This window comes from Emys orbicularis, chromosome 7 (assembly GCF_028017835.1).
Source record: "Emys orbicularis isolate rEmyOrb1 chromosome 7, rEmyOrb1.hap1, whole genome shotgun sequence".
Taxonomy (NCBI): domain Eukaryota; kingdom Metazoa; phylum Chordata; order Testudines; family Emydidae; genus Emys; species Emys orbicularis.
Window position 1 is genome coordinate 130,091,951 of NC_088689.1, and position 24,176 is coordinate 130,116,126.

Consider the following 24,176-nt stretch of genomic DNA (forward strand, 5'->3'; position numbering starts at 1 on the left):
ACAAGGCAGCAAAACTGTTTTTTCTATTAAATTAAGTCACAAAACATGGCTAAAAAGTGTTTGAGCTTTTAACCTGAAGTAGTTTAGATCTTCCAAGAGAAGAGTGTAAATCAGCTGGCTTAGGGAACACAAAACTTCATGAGCTAACATTTCCTCTGTACTAGAAATGGGCGTAAGCCACAAGATCCAAGACACCCCCAGAGACAGTTCAGATCCAGATCCAAAGCTCATGGTTTGGATTTCCCCATGTCTGGTCTGCCTCACAATAGGACATTTCTTTGTTATTCATCTTTAATGCCAAATTTTAAAACCTTACATTTAATTCTGCCATTACTATGTACAAACTATTCATCTATTTATTTTACTCCTTGCTGCTCTGCTCCTGCAGAGTAACAGGGGCTGACTAGTGCAAAGGCACTTACTTCCCTGCAGACATTCTGCTGGCAGCATCCAGCGAGCAATTATGAAAAAATGAAACCATTCCAGATTACTTGAGACAGACAGCACTCCCCCACAGCTGGAAAGGCAACTCTGTTAAGAGTTCATAAGGTGATTTAAGAGAAACAATCATTAGGGAAAGCAGGCAAACAATGAAACTTCTCTAATGTCACTGATCTTGACAGGGACAAATAGTGCGAGTGAATAAGGATGCAGGGTTTTAGATTTTATTTGACCCGTTGTGTATTATTTTCCTGTGACCATTTGTGGAAACATGCTTGGAGAAGAGGAAAATGGTGCAACAGTCATTGTTTATTGGTACAACAGTAACTTAAAGTAATGCCACACTAATGGGGTCTGCCAAGATCACAGGCAGTGACTTAATCATTATTAATTCCCCTGGTACTTGCTGTAACAGTAATCTTGATGAACTTGCTCTGAATTAATATGGATGTCAGAATACTTCTTACAGGATCACCACTGTTTGTTCAGTGGTAACTAGATGAGCTGATATTTTAATGTATTACTTATATTTTAGGTCTCCTCCATAGCTTAACATAAATGTCAGAGAAGGTTTAGGGAAAGGCAGTTCACTGTATGCAGAGACAGCAGACACTAGGACAGGGCTGGCCAAACTTACTGACCCGCAGAGCTGTATAGGACAATCTCCAGAAGTTCGAAAGCTGGGGCACGCCTGAGGGGGCTCAGCCCCACTCCTGCTGTGAAGCCCTGAGCCCCAGCAAGTGTGCCCCAAAGGGCTGAAGCCCCATGATTCCCCTCCTTGCTGGGCATAAGCCCCTACCCTGCCCCCCTGCTGCAAGGCAGGTATCCCAAGCTCCTCCCACCCCTCCAAGTCAGGTAGATGGAGAAGGGGGTAGCAAGCGGGGGGGCTCCGCAAGCCGCGCTTTAACTGGAAAAGAGTCGCATACAGCCTGCAAGCCACAGTTTGGCCACACTTGCACTAGGATATTTCAGGGAGAGCGTGGACACAAATGAAAAGTAAATAGCATGTTTCTGCTTTGCTAGGTTGTGCTTTTACGAAAATAAAGGTTTGCATTTCACAGTTTATAGGGGCATTGAAACTATACATCGTCTCTGGTATGGTTTTCCATTGGTTAGTGCTACAGAAATAAATTGTAGAATGGCTGCCTTCGTTTGAAAGCAGCTTTTTGGGGTGGATTAGGCTATCATTTTACATCAACACGGCACATCTTATAGGTCTAGGGTTCACCAACAGAGGGGGTGCCTCTTGGTCATCTCCCCTTCCAGCTGCAATCACATAAGCCATTTCTCCTCCTAGTTGCAATCCTGAGGACCTCCCTCATTGCCCTTCAAAGCTACCTAACTGCTATGGGGCTAAATATGGCAACTAGTTACAAGGGGAAGCAATATTGAGCATATATTAAATATTTTCAGCAAGGGTTGGCTCCAGGCACCAGCTAAGGAAGCAGGTGCTTGGGGCGGCCAATACAAAGGGGCAGCACTCCGTCTGCTATTGGGGCAGCATGTCCAGGTCTTCTGCAGGAATTCGGCGGTGGGTCCCTCAGTCCCTCTCTTCCTCTTTGAGCTGCTGCTGAAGAATGGAGCGACGCGACTGAGCTGCCGCCGAAGTGCCACCAATCGGCTTTTTTTTTTTTTTTTTAATTATTATTAATTCCCCCCCGCTGCTTGGGGCGGCAGAAAACCTGGAGACAGCCCTGTTTTCAGCTTTCTTTACTGAAACATAAGTTAGAACCAAGGAGAGAAGCCAGAACCATTTGGCTAGCAGGCTTCCTCCACAGGTGATCAGCGAGAGCTCTGTGAACAAGTTTGAGAGCCGCTGTCATTGTTTTTTTAGAATCTTCTGCATTTAGTATTTTCTGCAAGAACAGAGTTTTCAGTCAACAAGATCTGAAGAATATTCCTAGTCTCCCACAAAAGGATTTATCGCCAGCAGCTTTAGTATGGACAACAACATTTAGAAAGTCCAACAGGAAAATCTTGTTTGGACAGGTACCATAAAATTCTTCCTCCTTTCATACTTGCCTGCTACGTGCTGGACTATGGAGAAAGGGGAAAAACATACAAGTCCAGAAGCAGCAGTCCATGTTGAAGAAGGATTGGCTCCTAACAAGCTGGGTGAGCTCCCAGAATGTCAGTCAGTATGGTCAATTTATTATTAGAATTAAAAACATGCACATGCACACTTCAATGTTTCCACCTTCCCAATTTATACTATGCACCGATCAACATTTCTCAAGGTGCAGGATCAAAGCCGGTCATATGCATATTTATACATTGCCACACATTTACACAGATCAGGACACATTCCCTGTTCTGAAGAATTTAAAATCAAAGTAGAACCATAATACAATAATACACAAGTCTCTGACAAGTATCAGAAGGGTAGCCATGCTAGTCTGGATCTGTAAAAGCAGCAAAGAGCCCTGTGGCACCTTATAGACTAACAGACTTATTTATTGGAGCATGAGCTTTCGTGGGTGAATACCCACTTCGTCGGATGCATGCACCCGACAAAGTGGGTATTCACCCACGAAAGCTCATGCGCCAATAAATACGTCTGTTAGTCTATAAGGTACCACAGGGCTCTTTGCTGCTTTTAAAGTCTCTGACGGTGCTTTTCATCAGTAGATCTCATAGTGCTTTACCAAGAAGCAAACATCATTATCCCCATTTTAATGAGAAGAAAGTTGAGGCACAGAGAGATAAAGTGACTTGCCCAAGACCATCCAGCAGGCCAGTGGTCAAACCGAGAATAGAATCCACATCTCCCAAATGCCAGTCCATGGCTCTATGTGTAAGGTCAAACTGTACACATAGGACAAGACATTGGACAGCAGCCCAGGAGAAGACTGTGTAGCAGTTACTACTAATGTGAAGACGACAGGAGGGATTACTGGCAGAGGTGGGTTTCAAGGAGGAATTTGGAAGAGGAAAGCAAGGAAAGTTGACACCCTAGGTAAATTCACTCACCCTTATTGGTTAAATGAGAAGAGTTTTACAGAGGGGTAAGCGTCTCTCACCCGCGTGTTACTGTAAGGATGAGAAAGTCTATACAGCACTCTAGAAAAGGACTACCTTAAAAGAAAGCAAATTAGACATGGGGCTGGATGTCAGGACTCCAAGATTCTATTCCCAATGGCTCACTGTGTGCCCTTGGACAAATCACCACCTCTGCCTTAGTATCCCCATTACAGATGCACCACCTCTGTAGAACATGGAGAGCTAGGCATGGAGAATGCTAACTGTGAAAGTGTCAGCTACCCAGGATGCAGTGGGCAGGAATTTGTGAGCTATAACAGCAGTACACAGTAATATATGGGGTCTCTATAGAAACCATGAGGAATTTGCACCATGGGCTTCACAAAGTACTCAGCAAAGCTGAAATAGTTCCCTGCGTGTCTTGGCTCACTGCCCTAGCTCAGGTACACTAGTTTAAACTGCCCCTAGGTACAATCTTATGTCTCCCCTTGTTACATTTCCTCATACGGATTCTCTTAGTCCTGACCACTCTTTGTGGTAACTGCAAACTTGATAACAGTACAGTTAATGCACAGATCTGCTTCATGACAGACAGCATGTGGGAACTTCAGAATAAATTCACTCTTCTATGCCACAGTATCACTCCTTAATAGGATTAAGGCACAATTTATAAGGTGAGACTAGTCCTCTGTATCAGGAAGGAGTAAATTTCTCCTGTACCCTTGTCTCAGCAACTGTTAGGCAAGTAAATTTATTACTGCATTTTTACAATCCTTCACTTACCAGTATAGTTTACAGAATAGTTGTTTGGATCCAAGAATTTCTTTACCAATTCACAATTGGACAGTATGTGATTGGTAGTGATGACGTTGAGATAGTTCTGGAGTCCCTTCTGTCTTTCAGCTATGAATTCACGATCCATATTCCCAATCAACTTTTTGGGAGGTAGAGGTAGACTTAGAGCCGAGATCTTTTAAAAAAAAAAAAAAAAAATAGGGAAGATAATATCAAAAACTTCCTCTTCTAATGTCTCATGGCGGTAAATAATTGAGCCATAAAACACAAACACTAGTTTTGTGCTGTTCTAAGAACCAGGTAATTTTTAAAAAGTGAATATACAGAAAGTCTATATTGTTATTTTGCTTTAAGTTCTGTGTTTGTACAGCGCTGAAATAGTCTGATATGTACTCTCATCTCACAATGTAGAGATTTGTATATGTACCACCACCAAAAGTGCCAGGAGATTTAAGTGCAAGAGCCACACTAACAAAATGAGAATAAAGCATTGTGTTTTCTCAGCATACCTATGTCATAGCACAAACCAACATTACATCCTAGTGTATGCTCTTGGCAAACTTTCTTCTCTCCTATTTAACTTGTGCACAGATTGAGAATAGTTTCTAATTCAACCACTACCATTATTGGGACTTAAAGAAGCTGGCAGTAAGGGCTTTTAACTTGCAGGTTCAATAATATGAGATATTCTTCACATCCCATTCCAAACATTTTTGCTGTGTAACATTATATAGGTAGAGCTGTTATTCTAGTGCTGGATCACTATATACTCCTTACCTACATGTTGTGAGGCTTCAGTTAATGTTCATGAAGCACTTACAGCTCATCAGATGAAAGATGCTGCAGAAATGCGAGGTATTATTTTAAAGAAATCAAAAGATTCTGTTTGAAAAACAAATGTAGGTTGAACAGTATTTAGATCTTCTTACATCATATGACGAATAATTTATTTTGTATCCATTCTTTCCAATACATCCCTGTTCAGCAAATCAAAGCAGATGCCTCACAGTTACTGAGCCTTCATGGGAGAAATCCTTAAGAAACCAGGTGTCTGTGTCACAGAGGCCCATGGCGCCAGCTGGCAAAGGGTTCCCTGTTCTATAACAGCACCTCTTAACAGGCCTGACAAACTCACTACACCTATCAGAGGGGTAGCCATGTTAGTCTGTATCAGCAAAAACAATGAGGAGTCCTTGTGGCACCTTAGAGCCTAACAAAGTTATTTGGGAATAAGCTTTCGTGGCCTATAACCCTAGCCCACGAAAGCTTATGCCCAGATAAATGTGTTAGTCTCTAAAGTGCCAAGGACTCCTCATTGTTTTCGCTACTCCTAGCACACCACCACCATTTATCCGTAAAGAATATCATGTAAGATCTTAAACGAAAGCCAGGATCACACTGATCATCCATATCGTTGTGAAATGTATGCACAAATACCATGTCAGAAGTTGCAGGCACATATAAAATATATTCCTGAAAGCGTCTGAATCAAGGCAGGGTTGACAAACAGGTTTCTATCAGACAAAGGATGTATATTCATCTGTCTGCCTCAGTTCACATGCAAATCAAACAATGGAAGCTCTATTTGCGTACGCAGTCAACATGAATTCAGCACACCAGAGAACAAGGGTGTGTGTGTGGGGGGGGGGGGCTGACTTTAGGAAGAACACAATGAATTTTGGGGACTATAAGGAGAAGAAAGCCTAAGGACACCTCTATCCTTCTCTGAGGAAGGATAGTGCTTGGGGATAGCAAACCTGGTATTTCTGTGAGTAGCTAGTGACAGGCTGGATGTCACAGGGGAAGACTTCAAGGGGGTTCAGGGACTGGGGTGCACCTATTAACCTGCAAAGCAAAGTGAAGGCTAGCTTTGGCATGAGGAGACTGTATGACAGCGTTGCAGAAAAAGAAAAGTTGTGTGTGCACAATAGCTACTTTTCTAAAGAAAACAGTTACGGCACTGGGGGGACACTTCCCCGCACCACCTCCAAATGCTCAAACTGGAAAGTGGAAAGAAGGGGGGAACTTTTGGTGGTTATACCATCCTCACTTCTCACTTCCACCAGTTGGAAAAATAGGGACAGTTTAAAAAGCTGGAGGAAACCATCACTTTTTGCGAGAGGAGGCAATGCCCTCAACCTTTCCCTGCTCCTCCCTTCACATGCCCTGGCATTATCAATGTTGATAAATGCGAAGTAATGCACATTGAAAAACATAATCCAAACTATACATATAAAATGGGGTCTAAATTAACTGTTACCACTCACAAAAGAGATCTTGGAGTCATTGTGGATAGTTCTTTGAAAACATCCACTCAATGTGCAGCAAAGTCAAAAAAGCAAACAGAATCTTGGGAATCATTAAGAAAGAGATAGATAATAAGACAGAAAAGATCATATTGCCTCTATATAAATCCATTGTACGCCCACATCTTGAATACTGCATGCAGATCTGGTCATTATCTAGTTAAAATATGACCATATAGATCATTGTTGCAACCACTGTTATATATTTGCAACATATTTTGTACAAAATGTGGCATGTAAGATGTCTATGGAAAGGTTATGATTTGCTGGTTATGATTATGCTATCTGTATGCATGTATCATTTTTGTATTTGAAGTTATGAATATTGGCTCTATACCTGGATTTCAAATGTTTGCTCCTGGGGTAACGCCCACAAGGTAGTCAGCCAGCACATCTTGGAGGCAGTATTCAAATTAAGTGGCTTATCAAGAAACACTTAACTGATAACGCACCATGGGAGACACCCAACTACACTGAATGGACTGTCCTGCAAATGTGCTGTTTGGGGTATAGTTAATGGCTTCTACTGTGTCCAAACCTTCATGCGTGGACATGTGACCTGCCCAGATGACTCCAAACACTATAGTCTGCTGTAATTTTCCACTAGCTGTGCTGAGGGCTTTGTTTGAAACAATGGGTTTTCCTCCACATGGCAGAAGATATAAAAGGCTCTGGAAACCCCTCCATTTTGCCTCTTTTCTGCTCCGACCTCTGGCTATGAACATATATTAATGGGAGCATCTAACCTAGGGTGACCAGATCACCCAAGTCAAATATCGGGACGCGGGGGGGGGGCGAGGGGAGGGGGCCAAAAAACCACCCTTCCTCCACAAGCTCTGGAGGGAGGCCCCGGAGACGCAGGGGAAGCGCGGGGCCAGGGGGAGTGAGAGTCCGGCCTGGCCCTGAGCAGGCAGGACTCAGTTGGGCGGTAGGGAGAGGAGGGGGGCGGCCCGCGGGGTCTGGCGGCAGCTGTTCTCCCCCCCGGGCAGCGGGACTCGGGAGCAGCTGCTGCTGCAGCTCCCACTGCCGCGGGAGGAGGAAGCGGCCGATGGCCAAGCTCGGCAGCTGTGGCTCGGACACCCGGGCCCGAACCCCCCGAGCCTGGGCCTGCTGTGGGGATCTAGCAGCGCACGCTGCGCCCAGCCCCTGGCCAGTCACGTCTGGGCTGCTGCCCAGCTGGTGCTATCCCGCGGTGGCCCCGGAGTGGGGGCAGCAGGCCCCAGCCCCCCCGTCCCACTCGGGTCCCGCAGGGGAACGAACGGGGCTGGGCTGCCGATGCCGGAAGGCATGGGATGCATTGTCCTAGGGATGGGGGTTCCACCACCACCACTCCCAAGAGGAGGAGACAGGTGGTGGTGGTCGGGGACTCCCTTCTAAGGAGGGATAGTTCAGTGGTTTGAGCATTGGCCTGCTAAACCCAGGGTTGTGAGTTCAATCCTTGAGGGGGCCACTTAGGGATCTGGGGCAAAATCAGTACTTGGTCCTGCTAGTGAAGGCAGGGGGCTGGACTCAATGACCTTTCATGGCCCCTTCCAGTTCTAAGAGATAGGATATCTCCATTAATTTAGTCTCCGTTTGGTAGAAGCTGGGAATGGGCAACAGGGGATGGATCACTTGGTGATTACCTGTTCTGTTCATTCCCTCTGGGGCACCTGGCATTGGCCACTGTCAGAAGATGGGATACTAGGCTAGATGGACCTTTGGTCTGACCCAGTATGGCTGTTCTTATGAATCAGTAGCTGACAAAATGTTGGTAGGAAAAATAAGGTTATGTGACTGTCCTAAGTTACTGGAACGCATGCAAAGCATCCTAACCACTGTGCATTTCCCCACATGCTCACCCTCCTACTTGAGGGAAAAAACGTCTCCCTTTCAGGCTAAGCAAACACACACACACATACACACACACACACGTCAGTCTGAGAACCTGCACCAAGATTCCACCAGCATTAAAGAATTACAGCAAAGCTTCTAAACAGAAAATGCATCTGATTTCTGAAGTGCAATCAATCAATAGAAAACCATGTCAGATCACAGCCATAAGGCTCTGCCCCTGAGGGTTAGCCACTGCTTTACAGCGAAGGGGCTCTAGTTTTAGGTGACCATTTTCAAACTTTCTCCAAATGCTCCTGGGGCAGATTTAGTTCCTTGATTTGGAAAACAAATTTGAATATTTAAGGCAAGCCCAGTATTTTCACCTTGGACTTCTGCAACCCCACCTGCCAAACCACTGGGGGACTGGGATCATATTTATGGAAAGGCACCTCAGTGAGGCCCTGACCCTACGAAGATTTATGTATGTGCTTTAGGGCCTGAGGGAATACTTACCCTGGGCCCTAATTCAGCACTTAGAGAAGTAAAGCACCCACTGCAGCCAATGGGATTTTTGCCAGAGATGGGCCAATGTTTTAACACTCTTATCTTCAAACCAGAGTGTTCTTCTTAGAGATCTCTGTTGATAATTTAGAGTGCCTTGTTACAGCAAGTCATTTGCTCCCTTGGCAGAGAATGGTCTGAGGAGTTCTCTCAACAAAATGGAGATCACGTGACATACAATTTCCACACTTCTACACTAAATAATCTTAAAGTAAAAAGAAGATATATAGGATGGATTGCGAGAAGCTTTTCAATCCAGTACACTCAAGGAGACTCGGGTTGAGATTTTCAAATGCAGTTTGGAGATTTAGCCACAAGTCTCCCATTAATTTCAATGGGAGCAGTGTGGCTAAATCCTCTAGTCAGTCAGCTTTGAAAATCTCAGCCCTCGCTATTTTTAAGAAGTGTCCGGTAACAAGGCAGTACAGACAACATAAAAATCCACAACAGTTCCAAGCTCAGGAAAACATCCAAGCACAACATCCTGAAGCAACAGGCAATAAACAGGTCAAGAATTAAGTGAGTCAGTAAAGAACATGGGTGGCTTATGGCTTTAAGTCCAAGAGAAGCTTCATTTCTCTTTTCCAGGAATAGGTCAAAGTTTCATAGGCAATTTTACTCTGAATTAGCTTCCATCTCTACAGGAGGGGTTTAAGCTTGTTTTTTTAAATTCCCAAGGTCAGTCACAGGGCCTGAACATTTCTATACAAGATGGTGCTGTTGGGAGTTTTGGAAAGAACTAGGGACTGTGCTTCTTAAAGAATTAGAAAGTGTACACGTGTATGCAATGCTGGAGTTATTTTACATAACTCAGTGAAGCACGAGGAAGAAAAAATAACCTTAATATGCCCCATTTCCCTGAGTGTTGCCCCACAAGCCTTGGCACAGAGGGCGGGGCTAGAAGGGATGTGTTGGGGCAGTGCTACACAGCAGCCAACACTGCAGAGATTCCTGACAACACTGCAGCCAATATATGGTTTAAAGCCTGTGGTCCGTGGACTCCTGGAGGTCCACAGACTACATCTAAAATAGCCAAGGGGGTCCGCACCTCCATTCAAAATGTTTAGGGGTCCGCAAATGAAAAAAAGATTGGGAAGCGGGGGGGGGGGGGGGATAGCTCAGTGGTTTGAGCATTGGCCTGCTAAACCCAGGGTTGCGAGTTCAATCCTTGAGGGGGCCACTTAGGGATCTGGGGCAAAATCAGCACTTGGTCCTGCTAGTGAAGGCAGGGGGCTGGACTCGATGACCTTTCAAGGTCCCGTCCAGTCCTAGGAGATTGGGTTTTTTTTATAATGGAGATATCCTAACTGAATTAAAGTCACTTTAGGGACCCCTCCTTCCCACTATGCTTCAAGTTCTGTGCTGTGCCTCCTAGAGGATATGTTCTCCCTCCTCCCAGCTTACAGATAGCGGGAAGGTCTGTTACTAAGCATCTTTTATTACTTTGACCTTTTTCAATCTTCTGTTATTTACTAAAACCGCTTCTGAGGAAAGATGTGTTGAACATAATGTGAGCATTTGGGCTTAACTGAGACTGCCCTGGCTGGGGCATCTGCCCACCACCTCAAAGAATAATTCCAGATGTTTCTGCCAATGCAAAAAATAGTTACAATCCCCAACAGCCTTGTTCCTTCCCCACAAGCAATCTCTTTTTACCTCAGGTGTCCCCGTGGTGCAATTATTCAGTTAGAGTTTTGTAGAATACATTACACCAGCTTTTTACCAGTCAGGTGTTGTAGATAGCAATTTTGTCACAAGCATGCTCCATTTCTCTCTTCTAGGAAGTAGTATGCATTTTAAAGAACAGTGACTATCAGCCTACACACAGGACTAGGAGGGAAAGTCACAGGGTTTGTCCATTCAGAAGGATTTTCTTTTCCTGCTCATGGGGGTTGTTTTTTAAACTGCTCTGTTCCCACATACGTGCTCTCTTCTGAAAAACTGATGGAATCCAGTCGTCTCCTGCTGAAGTCATGTTTGGGCTGAACACAGCTAATACATGCCAAGATATACACAACCTAACAGAGTAGTCATGAACATTGTATGCTGTATCAGTATATTAAGGGCCCAATTTTGGATTCCGTACTCAGGAAAAATTCCCAGTTAGATCAAATGAAGACAGTGGGAGCTTTTCCTGATTAAGGAGTGCAGGATTGGACTGTAGAAGACAAAAGAAGAAAGTAAAGTTGGTCAATTAATAGTGGTCATACAAAATCTTGAGTGCAAATTCAGACCTGGTGGATAACCCCATATAACTCAATTAAGTTACTCCTGCTTAAATTGAGTCTGAATTTCGTCCCAAGTCTATCTTCTACCCTCTGCACGGTCATCTCTGCTTCTGTATTTAATGTTGCTCATATCATGAGCACAATTCAATATTCTTGCCCATTCTTGTTCACTAGACTTCACCAAGTAGTCAGGTTTTTAAAACCAACAAGGAAATGAAAATCAGAAACAGCCTTAAGGTCCTGTAGTCACACTACATGTGACGGGGGGGGGGGGGGGAGGGGGGGGGAGAAGAGAAGAAAGTGACAGATCAAATCTATTCTTAAAATACCAATAGTGCTCAATTCATGTGTTATTTGTCTGGTGTTAAACTAAGAAATCCTGGAACCACAAGCATCCTTCCTGTAAATGTTAGCCTCTGCTTGCCCCTCATCCCACACACACTTTGCCTTTTCCTACGCAAACTAAAAGAAACTACTGTCCTAAAAAAAGAAAAGAAAAACAAAACAAAAAAAACAGTCAATTCAGTGTTTAACTGAGGAACGCTTTGCAAGGATACAGAAATCCATCACATGATAAGCAGCATCTGGAAGTGCTTTTAGAGGAAGACAAATAATGAGATACATAGCACTTCTGTGCTGAATTAAGAAGGTCAGTATGTGCCTCTGTTTTGTGCGAGTCAAAGAAAGAAGGGGTAATAATAGTACACCAAACCAGAACAAGTCACATTACTGAAGGGAAAGAGTCAATATCTGCCAATCTCCTGTCTTTAGATTGAAATTGGTCACAGAGGTTACAACCAACATTTCCCACGGTAAAACCTAAAATAGCTCAGCATTTCTCCTTGTTCAAAAATGTCAGTTTATAATTTTAAAACTTAAGTCATTTCATTTCCAGCCATGTAAGTTTGATGCTGTCTCCGTTCTCTTCATTGTTGTATACAAAGAAAGCAAATGTATTTAAAATACAATATAATATAGTAGTTAGAATTATAGTTATATATCTGGTGGGGGGGGGGGGAATCTTACCTGCAAACTACTATTAAGCAAATCAAAGTCACTGTATCTTCTCACAATCTGCAAAACATAAAAGGCAGTACTGAAGCAACACACTAGTTATCAAAAAATCCTGCAACATAAAATCTAAACTGCATGAGGGAAACAATTCCTATTGCAATCTTGGTTTCACTAAGCTTCTCTGTATAAATGCAAGACTGCTGGGTTTACACTGCTTTCTAGGAGTCTATGCCAGCAAGTGGAGAGAAAGAGAGAAGAGTTGCTCACTGTGATGTCTAATCTTGCAAGATTCATAGATCCCCAGGCCAGAAGGGACCATTGATCATCTAGCCTGTCATCCTGTATAATAACTCAGGCCACAGAACTTTCCCCAAAAAACTCCTAGACCAGACCTTTTAGAAAGTCATCCAATCTCAATTTAAAAACTGCCAATGATAGAGAATAAGAACATAAGAACGGTCGTACCAGGTCAGACCAAAGGTCCATCTAGCCCAGTATCCTGTCTGCCGACAGTGGCCAATGCCAGGTGCCCCAGAGGGCGTGGACCAACAGGCAATGATCAAGTGATCTCTCTCCTGCCATCTATCTCCATCCTCTGACAAACAGAGGCTAGGGACACCATTCCTTACCCATCCTGGCTAATAGCCATTAATGGACTTAACCACCATGAATTTATCCAGTTCTCTTTTAAATGCTGTTATAGTCCTAGCCTTCACAACCTCCTCAGGTAAGGAGTTCCACAAGTTGACTGCGCTGCGTGAAGAAGAACTTCCTTGTATTTGTTTTAAACCTGCTGCCTATTAATTTCATTTGGTGACCCCTAGTTCTTGTATTATGGGAATAAGTAAATAACTTTCCCTTATTCACTTTCTCCACATGACTCATGATTTTATATACCTCGATCATATCCCCCCTTAGTCTCCTCTTTTCCAAACTGAAGAGTCCTAGCCTCTTTAATCTCTCCTCATATGGGACCCGTTCCAAACCCCTAATCATTTTAGTTGCCCTTTTCTGAACCTTTTCTAGTGCCAGTATATCTTTTTTTAGATGAGGAGACCACATCTGTACACAGTATTCGAGATATGGGCGTACCATTGATTTATATAAGAGCAATAATATATTCTCAGTCTTATTCTCTATCCCCTTTTTAATGATCCCTAACATCCTGTTTGCTTTTTTGACCACCTCTGCATACTGCGCGGACATCTTCAGAGAACTATCCACGATGACTCCAAGATCTTTTTCCTGACTTGTTGTAGCTAAATTAGCCCCCCCATCATATTGTATGTACAGTTGGAGTTATTTTTTCCAATGTGCATTACTTTACATTTATCCACATTAAATTTCATTTGCCATTTTGTTGCCCAATCACTTAGTTTTGTGAGATCTTTTTGAAGTTCATCACAGTCTGCTTTGGTCTTAACTATCTTGAGCAGTTTAGTATCATCTGCAAACTTTGCCACCTCACTGTTTACCCCTTTCTCCAGATCATTTATAAATAAGTTGAATAGGATTGGTCTGACCAATTAATTCCTACCCTTTGTTCCCGGTCTTTTAACCAGTTCTCAATCCATGAAAGGACCTTCCCTTTTATCCCATGACAACTTAATTACGTAAGAGCCTTTGGTGAGGGACCTTGTCAAAGGCTTTCTGGAAATCTAAGTACACTATGTCCACTGGATCCCCCTTGTCCACATGTTTGTTGACCCCTTCAAAGAACTCTAATAGATTAGTAAGACATGATTTCCCTTTACAGAAACCATGTTGACTATTGCTCAACAGTTTATGTTTTTCTATGTGTCTGAATTTTATTCTTAACTAAGAATGCACCACGACACTTAGTAAATTATTCCAGTGATTAACTACTCTCACGGTTAAAAAAAGTACACCTTATTTCCAGTCTGAATTGGTCTTGCTTCAACTTCCATCAATACAGCTTCCTAGCTGTAATATTATATTGGAGCAGCTTCATTATAGGTGTTTGCAGACACCTTCTGATTTTCCCATCCTAGAAGCAACATTTTTTTCTAAATTTTGAATCTATGATTTTGAAGTCCTTAACTTGACCTTCCCCAGGAAGTCTCTATCTGATAGCAATGGATGCTCACCAGCTCTTCACAGGATATCATCATCATCACCACCACTTATTTTTATTACAGCATAGCCTGGACAAGACAATGGTTCCACTACTAGCTGGAAGGCAGGTTCTGGCAGACTATTCAGACCCCATAATTTAGATTTAAAAACAAATACCATCTATAAACACTTGCATATAGATATGCAATAGGAACACACTGCACAGATTATTCTTTGTTTGGCCTAGAATATCCACAATGGCAGAAGACAATGAGGTCTTCTGTAATTACCACAGCCACGTCTTCTTCTAAGATGAAGAGGTCAGACAAAAAGTGTTCCTCTAACAATCACAACTTTCAGAAGTTTTGGTTAAATATGGAAATAGAAAGTTTTTTTTTTTCCTGGAATAAAAACACCAAAACTTGCTTCCAAAACTAGAGCAAACAACGTAAAGCATCCTAGATTATTCTATCTACTGATGACATAAATGAATAAATAAATAGGAAAGCATGTATGAGATCAACATGAAGACTTTGTTCTGTGTCCACTGGTAGAATTGTCACAGAAACTAAAGGACGGATTCACCAAACTTTACTTATGGATATCGCCCACTGTTGTTGGGACAAGTAGTCCCACTGACAACGGGTAACAGTTGGCACAAAATGGGCCTTGGTGTTGTATCTTAGGTCATATAGATATAAGAAAGCAGGTCACATGCACTGGTTATCTGGAAGACCTAAACACTGAAATGAAGCCTTCATGCTAATTAATACCGATACTAGAAACAGTTTGCAACCAAACACATTCAAGCATTTCACATTCCTGACTCACTCTCAAATAGTATTTGGTCTCTAGCTAGAATTAGACTAGCCAGGATGAATCCAGGTCTTTTCCTAGGAACAGTGGTGGATTAGCCACTGGGCCAATGGGGCCTGTGCCCAGGGACCCCGGAAAAATGGGTACCCTGACCGCACTCCCCTAGCCCACCCGACACTCCTGCCAGGGAATGGGGGAAGCCCTCGCGCCCAAGCCCACTCCTTGGCAGGAATGCCAGGTGTGGGGAGGGACAACTGCAGGAGGAAGGGGTAGGGAGGGGCCCCACAAAACTGTAATCCACCTCTGCTTAGGAAGAGGTTCTGTTTAAGTGAACCAAAATTTAGAGAGATTACCTGCCAACTGTTTTCCATGGAAATTCCTCTCTGCACACGAATTATGTATTCCTAGAAATGAGAGGGAAAACAATGGAGAAAGTTATTAGAAACAGGAACTAATGACTCAAAGTGTGAATGCATAGTCAGTCTTCTCTTTATAATGGATTTAAACTGACCACTATGAAATTTGGAAAAGCTCAGAAATGGTGAAAATTCTGATTTAGATTTAAAACCTCCCAGCTGGGAACTGTTCTGATCAGGGGTCTCGTTCAGACCCATCTCTAGAACACACTGAAAGGTGAAACTGAATATTAAGAGCGTACAGGTTTCTGAAGCATTTAAGCACTTTCATTTACGTAATGAGAGACAATATTGAATGCATACCCTCCTGTTAACTCAGCCAGTAAAAGCTGAAGAAAAATCTGTTCCCCAAAGATCTAACTTGTAAGATATCTCCTGGAATTACAGCCACCTTCATAGCTGAACAAACTCCAGCTCATTACTCCCAACTTTACTACCACTCATTGCTGCTGAATGCAAAAAGTACTATAGAAAGCTTAGGTGAGTGGATGAAGGGGTTAAATACAGCGTAATAAGCTTGAATAACTAGCACACTTCTATTACTCCTGATGCAGTGTTTCATTTCCAATGCATAGCTCATTTTCATTGCTTACAGACAAAATATATAGTTAATCTAAAATCTCTTGAACCACATGTATATTTTAAGTACTGTTGATTTTTACCCACCCATCTTTACGTTCCTTGGACTTAATTCTTTTCAGTCTTTCCCTTTATTTCCACATTCATCTTTACACCGTCCCTCTTGAAATAGGGCCTTTGAAATTTTTTTTTTTTGTGGGATACTTTTGAAGTGTATTTATTTCTTTGTGCATACCCATCTCCTGATTTTGCTCATCCCTTCTCAGAACTAGAGAAACCCAAATCTCCCACACAGCAAAGCATATGGATGAATTCTATTCAAGCAAAAAGAACAGGAGTACTTGTGGCACCTTAGAGACTAACACATTTATTTGAGCATAAGCTTTCGTGGGCTACAGCCCACTTCATCGGATGCATAGAATGGAACATATAGTGAGGAGAGTGTGTGTGTGTGTGTGTATATATAGTGAGGAGAGTGTGTGTGTGTGTGTGTGTGTGTGTATATATGTGTGTCAGTGTCACAACAATCCAAAAAGTCGAAGCTAACCCAAAAGATACAATGTTGATAGCTACAGGCACTCCCCTCCACCTAGAGCAGCTTTCCAATGAAGATTAAAAACAAAAACCAAAAGGACATTGTTTAAAAAATATCCACTGTACAGATAAACTTCAGACTAGACTCATTGTTCCCTCTTTATCCCTAGTCCTCCAATAACTCTTCGGAGTAATGCAGATCCACTCTTGTGCACATGGATGCTTAAGTCTTCAATCAGCTCTTTCTTGTTCAGCACTTGTGTCCTCTGATTGTGAGAAAATGTCCCGAGTCAGAAATATGCAGCTTCCTCATCTCCAGCAAGGCAGCTGTGGAGAACTCCCAGCACTGGGGATCAGCTCAGCCAAGGGCCAGTGGATCATTTTGGCTCTGGCAGAAGAAAGGAGTCACACAAAACACTCCCATGATTAACAGAGAGCAGATAAGTCTCACGTTGGAGTGTATTCTTCCTCTGGTCCCAGGATCCATTGCGTCACTGAACGGACACGGACACGGACACAGAGAGAGAGAAAAGGTGGGAGTTCCCCTACCAACTCTAAGAGGCTAATTAAGATGAGCTATTGTCAGCAGGAGAAAAAAAAATTTGTAGTGATGATCAAGATGGCCCATTTCAGACAGTTTGACAAGAAGGTGTGAGGATACTTAACATGGGGAAATAGATTCAATGTGTGTAATGGCTCAGCCATTCCCAGTCTCTATTTAAGCCTAAATTGATAGTATCTAGTTTGCAGATTAATTCAAGTTCAGCAGTTTCTCGTTGGAGTCTGTTTTTGAAGCTTTTCTGTTGCAAAATTGCCACCTTTAAATCTGTTACTGAGTGGCCAGAGAGGTTGAAGTGTTCCCCTACTGGTTTTTGAATGTTATGATTCCGGATGTCAGATTTGTGTCCATTTATTCTTTTGCATAGAGACTGTCCGGTGTGGCCAATGTTTGGCCTATTCAAGCAGTATCTCTCCACATAAAATCAGCATAGGGATGTTCATTCCTCTTATTAATATACCCAATTACATTAGTTATCTTTCCCCAAAGCCAAAGAAGAGCCCTGATCCCCAACCCAGGTACAATGAAAGGCAACAACGTTAACCCTGATTTACACCAGTCTAACAAAGTTTAATTAAGCAGACACTTGAAATGCCTAAATCACAGCTAATAGTTGGGTTTTTTCATTTTCTGATTTCTAATCTGTATTTTAGGAAGTGGGAAGAGACTGCTTTATATATACACAGACAGGAAAAGTAGTAACCACTTATTCAGCAAGTCTCTAAGGAACATTAGTTGTTTCTCTGAAAGAACGTAAGGGAAAGATGATTCATGAGGTTTGGTCATTCATCTTTACTAGTATTTTAAAGGAAGCAGAGTTATTGCCCAATCTCCCCTACTGCTCACTGTTTACACAGGGACTGACCTCATTGTGCTACTAAGGAATGCTCTCAGGCCGGCAGAACGGAGGCACAGCTTCCATTCGATTACTGCTTGGGAAAATATAAAATTGCTTTCAATACAATACTATTCTTTCCTGAATAAAATACCAATAACACAGCTTCATCCACCAGCTTCCCTTATCTCCCTTCCAATACACTATCCCCATCGCCACAGTAAAATTCCTTAGAAGACAGATTCGTATCCAAAAAAAAAAAAAAAAAAAAAAATCTCAATTATCTTACACATCCCCTTGCCCCATCCAGCTACTTTTTCATCATCAGGCCTCCTCTTCCACTGCAATCAGCTCTCTCTCAATCCACTGACTCCACTGGGTCAGACTGAGAAATACCGTTCATTTCCACAATGAACTCACTATTAAGTAACTTCGGACTCAAAAAAGTTAGGCTGCTCCACGGGTTCCTCGCTCCTCATCTGTTTTATAACAAGGATGTTTGAAAAGCTGACAAAAGTACAGAAATCCAGGTCATCTTCAGTTCATGCCAAAAGCTTATCAGAGGCCAAAAAAAGGCTTTTCAAGCTTCTAGCTTTTTAATGCTCGAAACTGGAAACCTAATTAAGCAAGAACCATCAACAAAATACTAGTTTAAGAACATTGGATTGAGATTTTTTTTTTTAAATAAGGGGTTCTAAAAGGCCCCTTTTAAATGCTTATTTGAGAAATCTTCTAGTATGGAAAGTAGCAGTATAATCATGAAAGCTGCTTAGACCTGTGGGTCCCTTTAATAAGGGACTAAGTATGTTTACTATTACACAATTCATCATTAAACCACCTCATCTAAGATACTGCTGGCACAAAGTGATGCCTACATGCAGTATAAACAATGCAGCTCGTGTCAGCTGTACTTTATTATAATATGCACACCATTTCATAAATAATTTATCAAAATAGGACCACAGCAGAAGAAAATTAGAGACATTGAAATTCACTGAACAAGGAAACCACTTTGGAGAGAGCAGAGAAAAGGTGCTGTCCCTCTTCCCAAAGAAGGAAGAGCTGGCTAGTTCTCTTGCCTTAACGCAAAGTGTTTTGAATTTTATTAGAGGTCATCTGTAAAGGATCCGGCAAGATGCCACGCACTTTGGACTCCTACAGACTTCAGTGGCATAGGGACAAACTCAGCACCTTGCAGCATTGATCCCTGAGACTATATACACAACAGATACAGTTTAAGTACACTGTAGCTCTCAGGTCAGGGACTCTTCCTTTGAGCGTACAGCAGCCAACATAATTTGGCTGCCATCCTCACGGGGACCTCTGGGTGCTATAGTAATACCAATAATAATAATTAGCAGTGCTATTAGAAACCTCCATGCTGATATCACTAAAATAAGCTGTGTGTTCAACAGTCAGGTATCTTGTCTTTTAAGCTATGACTGTACTTTACAAAACTACGTTGGGCTGTGTTTGAGATTTTCTTCAAAACACACACAACTCAGTTTTTTTTAGTTAATGGTCACCTTTAATGCTGATTCCATTGTGTGTTTCAAAGCAAAGGAAAATGTTAGAGAAGAGGCTGAATTCATTGCAAATTAATGGCACAAGGATCTACAAGAGTTTCTAAACAACCGAGATTCTCTCCTTTCCTAAAGTTATAGCTTTAGAAAAATGTAGTGTGATTTTATACTAGATAATGATCTAGAGAGACAGATTAAAAAATCTGAATAATTAAAATGAACTAAAGGGATGATTACATGTTTAAAAACAGTGTCCCCATTAATCATTACTCAAAGAAGAGAAGCTTTCCAAATATATTTTGAGGAATTAATTCAGCTTTTAACTTCTGGGATACCTTAAAGCAGCAGACTAATGGAATGGCAAATTCCACTTCACTGTTGTAATTTCAATGTACAATACACCAAGCAGGGAAAGAATTGATTCCAGAGAGGACACGCACACACACCCCTAATGGTTTTACTACTTTAAATAGTTCTGCAGCTCGCAGGTCCAGGCATGCAACTCCTGCAACAGGGATCTGCAGAGAATATCATGAAAGAGACTAGTTTCCCATTTAAGGCTTAAAAAGCAAAATGATAGAAACAAGTTTGCATCTACAGATGGACATGTAAAAACACTAGACGTCTAAAAATAGCTGAAATCCATTAAAGCCTTTCTGCTGAAAAGGCCTCTGCTATCAGAACACGGTATCTTGTTATTAGGCCTCTTTTACAAGTATTTTACCTTAAAACACATTGGACACGATTCTGATCCAACTGAAAGGAAATTCAAGAACAGGAAGACTTTTGCCTGCTAAAGAAATTAGATCCATTCTTGGTACACTAGTATTGTCTGACTTGCTAAGAGCAGATCTTGCAACTGGACCACTATGTTCACAAGAAGCTATGTGACATGTTAGTCACACTGGTTAATGCACTATTAGAAGAGACTCAGATACTACAGTGATGAGAGTGGTATAAGAACCTATACAGAATAGAATTTAAAAAGCCCCGATGAAATCAAATCCAGTTGTAGGATCAGGCCTTATACCCAGAGGGTTATATGAAGTGCCATTGAAATTTATATGAAATACAAATTGATTTGATGTTCAAAATTAAAGAGTATATACATGGTAAATATTGATACATGGAATGAGCTATGTCCAATTATACATGCTAAGAAATCCTAGAATTTTTACATTGTGTTTAATCAGAAAAAGAGCTCTCTAAAAGTTAGATCATGGTGTTCTATATATTCTCACTTAAGGACTTCCAGATCAAGTGCTATCAATCCACAAGCAAAACGATCTACATATATATGTACTGTGATTTTTTTGTTTCAGTGTAGAAACTTGAAGAAAAAAAAATCAAGTTCTTTTTTGGTTTGTTTTTGTTTGAGAGACAGGTGCTGTCTCCTCAGTCTTCACTAGCAATCAAGAGTCAAAAATCAAAAGTCAGATGACAATTTTGTTGCTGCAGCATGAAGCTGAAGAGAACCCTATATATGTACTGGCTCCACAGTGCTAACTGACATTGAACTGTATCTACTCAAAAGATCCTAGGACACATGGGGAGCCAGTCTGCTGAGGGAGTGTAACTTTTATAGTGATTTTATAGCCATTTTTCTGACAGACAACACCACTTGGTACAAGTTTAAGATGTTTGTGTGTGTTCTCGGTCAAGTGAGAGAGTTACATTTATTACCATGAAGTGCAAACTTTTGTCCGAACATTTCAAATACCAATTTCATTCCCGCTTCGGTTTCTGACTAAATCAAACATTCATAGTGGATATTCATGCTGAAGTTTCCTCCTCATCTACAAGAAATAGGAATCAGTCTGGTGCCAAATGTATAATTCTATTCAATGCCATTAAATTTACATTTCCCCAATATTTTAATGTCATACTATCCAAACTGTTGTACTTGACCTAATTTAACAGAAGCGGGCTAATCCACTAGAAGAGTCCATTTTAAGTTTCCCCATCACTAGTTTTTGTCTTGCACTTTGTATCTTACCAGGTTTAGAGATTTTTTTCCCCTGCAATTCATCACCTTTATCTTATAGGTCACTGGTTTATTCAAAACTCTGACCATTTCTGGAGCCTATAACAACTTTACAGAGTATTCCTAGCCTGGATGTCATATGAAAGCAACAACATTAAATCAAATCTGGACCCAGATCTTGGTTTGTAAGAGCTATGGAAGAGGGTGTTTCATTTTTGATAAATCCAATGGAAAGTTTTTAAGCAATCCCCACAGCATTTGCAGCCCAACTATTACAACACTAGGTGACTTAGTAGTTTCAGACTCAAAAGAGGAAACTATTTTCACTGTTCAAACCAACAGATGCAAGATTTAAAAACAAACAAAAAACAAACAAAAAAAACCCTAATTTTTCAAATTTTCTGCTTTAATAATCTTAGATGCCATCAGTATCACAGATAAGGATTTTAATTGTTGTTTAATATTATTTTTAATGTGGCCACATCCCCTTAAATTATGGATAGAATATATCACTGGCAAATGAACAACAGGTTTATTTATAGCCCCCTTTTCGGATCTACTATAGGGCAATGCTAATTTATGAAGATTTTGCTCTCCATGTATTTGTAGAGGATAAACACATTTATAGCGAGTATTTCTTCCTGTTGGGGCCTTTTCTTGGAAAGCCTGAAGGGGTTTTCATTTAGTCTTCCTATTTCATTCAGTATTTTCCATTCAGTTTCACTTAGTCTTCCTATTAATAAAACATAACCACCACCCTGTGTCTTCATTATGTCAGGAATACAGTAAAATGCAACTAGTCCTCCGTCAAGACATCTTGGGGGAGGAATAGTTGCAAGTGCCTCTTCTTGGAGAGAATCCTGCCGCTACACTTGGGATCTGTTACTGTAATTTAATTTCCCCATAAAAGTTCAAATCAGATGCACTATATATCAATTACTTCTTGCTCTCACCCAGTTTCCCAGCTCAGAAACAAGGGGATAAGGTCAGATATGCGAGATGACAGGGTAGTAGCTTTATGTCAAATAGGAAATCCAGACTGCTTTGGCACCCGCTATTTTGTTTCAGCCATTACCCCACGCTGCCTCTATGTAAACTATCTGTACTATGCACACCTCAAGACCATTTTATTTTAATTCTTAACGACAGTGCTTCTACCATAAAAGCTATTAGAAATACATGCACCCCCAACAGCTTTTAAATCAAAAGCACAGTGCTACTGCATTCTGATCTTTTGTGCATTTCTGGTGAAGAGCAGAATTACTATCAGAATCTTCCCCAATGTGAATTAACAAAACGGAAGTACAAAGACAAATGATCAAAGGGTCACAGTACTTGCTACTGAAATCCCACACATGGAAGTCACATCACACCGAGTATTTGGGATAGAAAACTGCTTTTGAGTGCTTTCTGTACAACAGAACTCTTGGTGTTTTTTTAAATTAAATTCCTGCTAGAGAATCAACCAAAAAAACCAACACACCACCACAAACAAACCAAAAGAAAAGACACAAAAAGCTATTGTTATCTTTGTACTTGTAAGGGATTGTAATAAATGGTGTTGAAAACAGTTAAATGGGGGGAGGGGGAAAATCACCCACAATGAAACTGGGATCTGGCTTGGTAGCACAGGGAAACAAATTACATAATCTCTCATGCAACTAAACACGCTTACACATCTCAGTTTACGAAGACAGGTAAAAGGTTTGTCAGAAAGTATACCTAAAATAGCTTTGGTTATAATGCAAGTTTGAACACAGCTCAGAATTTAGAGCCCTGGCCTTGTGAACCACTAGTCATGACTTCTAAACTCACGTTCACCAGACACAAGGAATAAGTCAGAAGCCTGCTGTCATGATATGCGTGCATCTAAACAATGAGTAAGGCTGAAGGACACACCCCTTAATGTTCAAAACAAGTCTCTTACCAATGCACCTGCTGCTGTGGAAGTACACCTGGCCTCATCTCTTGCATCCCCGTTCCCTGCTAAGTGGGTAAAGCTCTGAAACATGTGATACCATACAGGTCTCCTTTTCTCTGATTCTGTACCATGGTACTGCTTGATAATACCATGGTAAACACAGTTTTTAAAAGTGCAGTTATACTCCAAGAACAGGCCTATAAAAATAGCATTACGGAATTCCATTGTTGTTGGGTATCAATGACCCCAGACCAAGTCTGCTCAGTTTTTAAGAAAATGGTGTCAGGTGTAAATACATCACAGGAAAATGAGCCTGGCAGCTGAAAGTCAAACTGGGTTCTTTCTGGCTAAGCATCATAATCAGAGTGCTACATTCTGCCCCCAGTTACACCTGTGCAGCCTCATCTTCACTGGACTTGCACAGATGGAACTGTGGACAGAATTTAACCATATGTTGTCACTTACATTAGAATCCAGCTCCACTCCCATCATTGTGATGTTTCAGCAAGGCTAACGTAAGCAAAGAAATGTTAAAAGCTTACTTTGGCACTAGAGTAAGCAGGCATAACTGTGCAGATGCAGTGGGAGATGGCCTGGGTAAAGGCTAGTCTACACTAGAAGTGCTACTGCGGCGCAGCTGCATTGGTGCCAAGGCCGGCTCCAGGCACCAGCGCAGCAAGCAGATGCTTGGGGCGGCCAATGGAAAGGGGCAGCACGCCCGGCTCTTCGGCGGCAAGTCCCTCAGTCCCTCTTGGAGGGAAGGACTTGCCACCGAAGAATGAAGCGGCAGCGGT

General features: G+C 41.7%; 1 protein-coding gene across 2 annotated transcripts in view; it reads right to left on the reverse strand.

Moving 5' to 3' along the window:
- The window catches only part of PXK (PX domain containing serine/threonine kinase like), a 52,038-nt gene that overhangs the window by 26,085 nt on the left and 1,777 nt on the right, over positions 1–24,176 (reverse strand). The window contains exons 2-4 of one of the 2 annotated variants that reach the window (XM_065408300.1): positions 15,385–15,435; positions 12,152–12,199; positions 4,204–4,390 (exon numbers count right to left, since the gene is read on the reverse strand). In XM_065408300.1, the coding sequence (XP_065264372.1) occupies positions 4,204–4,390; positions 12,152–12,199; positions 15,385–15,435 (286 nt within the window). Of the gene's footprint in view, positions 1–4,203; positions 4,391–4,992; positions 5,043–12,151; positions 12,200–15,384; positions 15,436–24,176 lie in introns of those variants that run through there. The other variant, XM_065408301.1, reaches the window with a different exon arrangement.